General features: G+C 46.3%; 1 protein-coding gene across 1 annotated transcript; it reads left to right on the top strand.

Moving 5' to 3' along the window:
* The first annotated feature begins 936 nt into the window (after positions 1 to 936).
* cst7 (cystatin f) lies at positions 937 to 4734 on the top strand. Its single transcript, XM_076285175.1, has 4 exons — positions 937 to 1322; positions 1824 to 1987; positions 2338 to 2457; positions 4397 to 4734. Exons 1-4 carry the CDS (start codon positions 1268 to 1270, stop codon positions 4484 to 4486), a joined length of 429 nt encoding a protein of 142 aa, XP_076141290.1. The 5' UTR covers positions 937 to 1267; the 3' UTR covers positions 4487 to 4734.
* Positions 4735 to 6404: the final 1670 nt, after the last annotated feature.

The raw sequence follows: 6404 nt of genomic DNA, 5'->3' as shown, positions 1-6404 counted from the left end.
TCTACGAGCAAAGCATGACTATTTTGGACGTTTGGATTAAAATGCCTCTTCCTAACCGATCATGTAGGGCACTCGTGCAGGGGCGCCGTTCCTCTCCGTTGCCTCGCGTTGTTAAATAATTGAGAACTTCTGAATTTCAGATCTGACACCGGCAATTGCCCCCAGGGAGCGAGCGCATGCAAGCGCAATTACACGAATTAAACAAAGTCTCGTGAGCCCCCCTGCCGGTCACGAGCAGTACTAGCAGTGACTGGTGCGCCACTGCCACATGAAACTGAATTTGCAGCATAAGATTAGATTCATCTTTATTATTGTGCAGAGTACAAGTACAAGCCAACGAAATGCAGTTTGCGTCTAACCTGAAGTCCAAAAAAGCAGTGTGTGAACGTATAGACAGGTGGTGAATATAGGCAGGACAAGAAATATAGTGCAGTGTAGTATGCAGCTGGTTTACAGAAGGTGGTTTATAAATGAGATATAAATATGTACAGTGTATTAATACTGTGCTAATTAGCAGTTATGCTACTTTATAGCCTACGAGCAGAACCTATAACCTATGGATGTAGCAAATATATCCCAAGTCAGTATCAAACTATCATAAACGTTAGCACATAATTTCAGGTGCAGTTAATTGTTCCATTGCATTAAATGTATTTTAATACACTGGTGATAGGCCCTACTGATATCGAGCATATGGAAGCTAACCTAAAGAATAACCTAAAGACCTAGTGAAGACGAGACTATGGTGACGAAGTGACGAAATGGGTTGTGGTCTCTTTTGAACTCACAGGATGTGGTGTAAACCCGAAACAGCGTCTACTCTGCCTTCAAAGTGCCTCATTTGAAAAAACGTCTTGTGCTTTTGAAAGAGTTCCTTCTTGGTGGTTGATTTCAAGAATTGCCTGGTTTTGGAAACCATGAAAAGGATATGTAGGCTATGCTAATTTTAAAATATAGGCTAGAAATAATTATATAAAGTAGTCCTAGGCTATTCGATACATAACATGACTCGCGATAAAGGCCTTATTATTGTAGCCTATATAGGATAGGGCTCGGTGTTTGATGCATGATGACCTACTGATGATGGAAAATGTGTCAGGTCGTTAGGACAACTTTCAGAAGTTCGGAGGTTAGTTGGCTAATAGATTATGGCGTGAGCTAAACGTCGTTGCAAGGCCAGCCCTGCCTTGCAGCACTAGACCAAGGTGGTTTTAAAGTGTTGACTCACAGGAAATCGACTTGCAGAGTCGAGAAGGCGTACTGTGACATGGAGGCCTGGTATCTGCTCTGTCTCTGCATCTCGGCTGCTTTGTGTTCACTGGGTAAGTCAGTCACGGCAAACTTTCCAAAGTTGTTTTTGTGTGTCCTTTGGCATTACAAATGTGATTTAATGGTGTATTTCTAAATATGTGGATGTGTAGTGACCTGACAGGAAGATTACACTTCACAGTAAGGCTGCTGCGTTTTGTTTGCTTTAAAACGTGTTCCAAAACTCTAGCTGCCAAAACAATCAACTGATGATCTGTTGTCTAACTTTCAGGAAAGATAATAAATGCGTCAACCTAATGTAATGTAATAATGATGAGTGAATTCTAAGATCATTAATATGATAATTGCTGAATTAATACATTGAACAACTGAGATGTATAGCAGCCTAGTACGTATTGCTGTGTGGTAGTTGCTGCACTAACATGCCCTTATGACACTGTGCCTTTATTGTTTTTGTAAGTCCCTGTGGTCCCTGCCGCAGCTAAATGTAATGTAATGTAATATAAGCTGTAATGTGTAGCCTATAGCTTACATCTCTGTTTTTTGTTTCTTAGATAAATTCACAGTTAAAGGGCCTGGTCCGGGAGCTCTTCGTAACATCAGCAAGAATGACCCAGGGGTGCAGAAGGCCGCGCTGTCGGGCACCAATGCCTTCAACAACCAGTCCAACGACGCGTTTCTCTTCAAGACCTCCGCCATAGACAGCGCTCAGAGACAGGTCAGATGGGAGCCTGAGGACCCCACTCTAAATAAAGGGCAACGCGCACATTACAAAGCTAATTTAATAACTCAGACAAACTTAATTTCAAATTTAATACACAAGGGCAAGATCCCAAGTGCATACATTGCTGGGTCATTTAGCAGTGTTAGCATGACCATAGCAGACCCTGTCTATGTGGGTTTGATTTTCACTTAAGTAGTCTGTACAGACTTCTGAAAACAAAGCCATTGTGACAGACAAAACTATCTGAATCGGCATCACCATTCATCACTATGCATCACTATTCATCACTATGCATCACAATACATCACTATGCATCACCATACATCCTCCTTGTGTCCTGGCAGGTTGTGAAGGGGATTAAATATGTCCTGGAGGTGGAGATCTCACGCACCGTATGCCGGAAGTCAAGCCCGAACACTGACCTGGCCAACTGCAGGTTCCAGCCCAAGGGACAGCTTCAGCAGGTGCGTCTGGTGCAGAGTAGTGGACTTCACTGCTAATGGACTAGAGTAGTGGACTAGAGTAGTGGACTAGTGGGACTAGAGTAGTGGACTAGAGTAGTGGACTAGAGTAGTGGACTAGTGGAACTAGAGTAGTGGACTAGAGTAGTGGACTAGAGTAGTGGACTACAATAGTGGACTAGAGTAGTGGACTAGAGTAGTGGACTAGAATAGTGGGAGAGAGTGAGAGTCAGGCTGAGATGGCTGCTGAGGGAGAGAACAAGAGCAACCGTGGAACTGATAGAACAAGAGGAACCGTGTAACTGATGGAACAAGAGGAACCGTGGAACTGATGGAACAAGAGGAACCGTGGAACTGATGGAACAAGAGGAACAGTGGAACTGATAGATAGGATATGATTGGTGTAGAGAATAAGAGGAACCGTGGAACTGATAGATAGGATATGATTGGTGGAAACGGAACAGATAGATTTGATGTTGATGAGTGAGAAAGGTTTGCTTAGTACACTGATACAGAACTTTTAAGTTACTATGAGTGGCAGTGAGAAAGTGAGGGAGACACGAGGATCAATGAGAAACACTCTGACATAAACCAGCTGTACGGTGGAGCCAGCAGAGTTTCTATTCTGTTAACTCTGAAGTTGTTCTGCAAAATAGCACCTGCTGTATGCTCCTCCTAGGCTTGCACGCTCCTCTATCTGCTGTGCATCAGTGAGAAAGGAAAAGATGAAGCGAGATTAGTAGACTAATGAGGTGACTAGATGTTGCACAGGGAGCGGCAGTTTTTTTTTTTTTCACACCCTTTGCTAGCGTGAGTTTAGTTTTGGTTTTGCTTTGTTTTGGCAATTGTGTGAGCTGTCGCACGTACACTGTGTGTCTGCATCTTTGATTAAAGGAGATTTCCGGCAATTTTTCTGATCGATGGGGGGGGTCACTGGAGGCTCATGAACATGCCCCCAGAGTATAGCACTGTAGCTGCCCCATGTTCATGCCCCCAGAGTGTAGCACCATGAACATCCCCCCAGAGTGTAGCACTGTAGCTGCCCCATGTTCATGCCCCCAGAGTATAGCACTGTAGCTGCCCCATGAACATGCCCACTAGAGTATAGCACTGTAGCTGCCCCATGAACATGCCCCCAGAGTGTAGCACTGTAGCTGCCCCATGTTAATGCCCCCAGAGTGTAGCACTGTAGCTGCCCCATGAACATGCCCCCAGAGTGTAGCACTGTAGCTGCCCCATGTTCATGCCCCCAGAGTGTAGTGCTGTAGCTGCCCCATGTTCATGCCCCCAGAGTGTAGTGCTGTAGCTGCCCCATGAACATGCCCCCAGAGTGTAGTGCTGTAGCTGCCTGGCAGCGCTCTTTTAAGTGTTCACATTTCAACCAAGTGATGTTGCTGTTATACTGTGTGAACTGCTTGTGCTGTATTGTGTTGGTTATTGTGTGAATGATGGCTGTTGGCTCTTGTGTTTGTTATTGTGTGAATGATGGCTGTTGGCTCTTGTGTTAGTTATTGTGTGAATGATGGCTGTTGGCTCTTGTGTTTGTTATTGTGTGAATGATGGCTGTTGGCTCTTGTTAGTTATGTGAATGATGGCTGTTGGCTCTTGTTAGTTATGTGTATGATGGCTGTTGGCTCTTGTGTTTGTTATTGTGTGAATGATGGCTGTTGGCTCGTGTTTGTTATTGTGTGAATGATGGCTGTTGGCTCTTGTGTTTGTTATTGTGTGAATGATGGCTGTTGGCTCTTGTGTTTGTTATTGTGTGAATGATGGCTGTTGGCTCTTGTGTTAGTTATTGTGTGAATGATGGCTGTTGGCTCTTGTTAGTTATGTGAATGATGGCTGTTGGTTCCTGAATGTGTCAGTGCTCAGGTCCAACACTGGGAACCCACAGGCCCGGTAACTCAGTGTGGGAATTAACGTGTGTGTGTCTCTTTTTCAGACCTTCCTCTGTAACTTCCAAGTGTGGTCCATACCTTGGCTTGAGAAGATGACCACCACGTATTTCTTCTGCCGACCCTCAGATGACTGACCTCTGTCCCCCCTTTGAGCCCGTCACCAGCCCTCACCCCAGATCAGTACTGACTAATACCAAACGCCACCAGCCCTCACCCCAGATCATTACTGACTGATACAGACACCAAACACCACTAGCCCTCACCCCAGATCATTACTGACTTATACAGACACCCAACACAATACCATATGCACATTTATGTGTTATAGTGGAAAATGTCAGTTGGTCTGTTGCTCATCAATAAAGGAAGGAATTGAATTGAATTGGATTGTCTGCATCTTTCTGCATGATTAGCAACACTGCATGGAGCCGTTCTGGTAGTAGGCCTACAGTGGTGCAATTTCTCTCAGGATGTTGGGTATAGGTAGGAGGGTATGCTCCTGAGCCAATTCCTACACCAGTAACAAGTCCAGATGGGGCTCTCTCAGGAAGTTGGCTATACTCTGAGGAAAAGCTCTGGGTTGTTATTGTGCACCTAATCAGCCATACTGCAGAGACTAAATGATCCAGGAGCTGCTGGGGGGGGGGGGTGTATAATAGGTGTATAATATAGATGAGTTGTTATAATATGCAATATTGAACCAACTTGTATGTACATCCAAACAGTTCTACAACACTGCCTATGTAAGCTACGCCACTTTAGGGGATGTGCAGGCCCAGTGTGGTGAAGCTGCTGTTGGAGGGGATGTGCAGGCCCAGTGTGGTGAAGCTGCTGTTGGAGGGGATGTGCAGGCCCAGTGTGGTGAAGCTGCTGTTGGAGGGGATGTGCAGGCCCAGTGTGTTGAAGCTGCTGTTGGAGGGGATGTGCAGGCCCAGTGTGTTGAAGCTGCTGTTGGAGGGGATGTGCAGGCCCAGTGTGTTGAAGCTGCTGTTGGAGGGGATGTGCAGGCCCAGTGTGTTGAAGCTGCTGTTGGAGGGGATGTGCAGGCCCAGTGTGGTGAAGCTGCTGTGTTTAAGGGACATCAGGGATGTGACAGAGAAGAAGAAGGAGTTCCAGGGACACAGCATAAAGCATTGCAGTTTATTAACCACAACCAATTACCAGTATGTACAAGTCATCACAACTCAAGAACTGAATTTAAAACAAAACACACTCACACACACACACACGTTGTTTGAACAGATACAATGTTGGCATAAGCAGAAACAGCTGGTTCACCAGCACAAATATAAACAGCTGAAACAGAACTGCTTGGCCCCTCACAGGTCCCCGTGCTTTACGTGGCTGTGGTAGCATGTAGCGACACAAACGAAGAGCGCTCTGCCTTCCCACCGATGTCCTTTAGACGGGGGGGGGACATGGGAGAAGCGGCGCATCTCTACTTTCAGCAGGCGAGGACAGGAGACCGCGTGGTGCGGTGCGCTAGCATCCCTGTGCAAAACAACACCACTGACAGCGCAGAGACAGCGTAGAGACAGCGTAGAGACAGCGTTGAGACAGCGTTGAGACAGCGTAGAGACAGCGTAGAGACAGCGTTGAGACAGCGTAGAGACAGCGTTGTTCTCATGAGGCTGTTCTCAAAAAGAAGATAAATAAAGAGCCGTCTTTTCTGAGAGTCATTGACCCCCAGAGAGCCGTCTTTTCTGAGAGTCATTGAACCCCAGAGAGCCGTCTTTTCTGAGAGTCATTGACCCCCAGAGAGCCGTCTTTTCTGAGAGTCATTGACCCCCAGAGAGCCGTCGTTTCTGAGAGTCATTGACCCCCAGAGAGCCGTCTTTTCTGAGAGTCATTGACCCCCAGAGAGCCGTCTTTTCTGAGAGTCATTGAACCCCAGAGAGCCGTCTTTTCTGAGAGTCATTGACCCCCAGAGAGCCGTCGTTTCTGAGAGTCATTGACCCCCAGAGAGCCGTCTTTTCTGAGAGTCATTGACCCCCAGAGAGCCGTCTTTTCTGAGAGTCATTGACCCCCAGAGAGTCATTTCTGTGAGTGTTC

Source organism: Alosa pseudoharengus, unplaced genomic scaffold (assembly GCF_046254945.1).
Source record: "Alosa pseudoharengus isolate Yale_2024_CS ecotype anadromous, Long Island Sound unplaced genomic scaffold, YU_APseudo_1.1 YU_APseudo_1.1_scf_15, whole genome shotgun sequence".
NCBI classification, from domain to species: Eukaryota; Metazoa; Chordata; class Actinopteri; order Clupeiformes; family Clupeidae; genus Alosa; species Alosa pseudoharengus.
This window is presented reverse-complemented; position numbering and strand designations above follow the sequence as displayed.

What these genes read in the sequence shown, in the direction of transcription:
- cst7 (XM_076285175.1), top strand. Translation starts at nt 1,268, where the DNA reads ATGGAGGCCTGGTATCTGCTCTGTCTCTGCATCTCGGCTGCTTTGTGT. An exon ending in TAGACAGCGCTCAGAGACAG is followed by an intron (nt 1,988 to 2,337) that starts GTCAGATGGGAG and finishes GTGTCCTGGCAG; the next exon opens with GTTGTGAAGGGGATTAAATA. An exon ending in CCAAGGGACAGCTTCAGCAG is followed by an intron (nt 2,458 to 4,396) that starts GTGCGTCTGGTG and finishes TCTCTTTTTCAG; the next exon opens with ACCTTCCTCTGTAACTTCCA.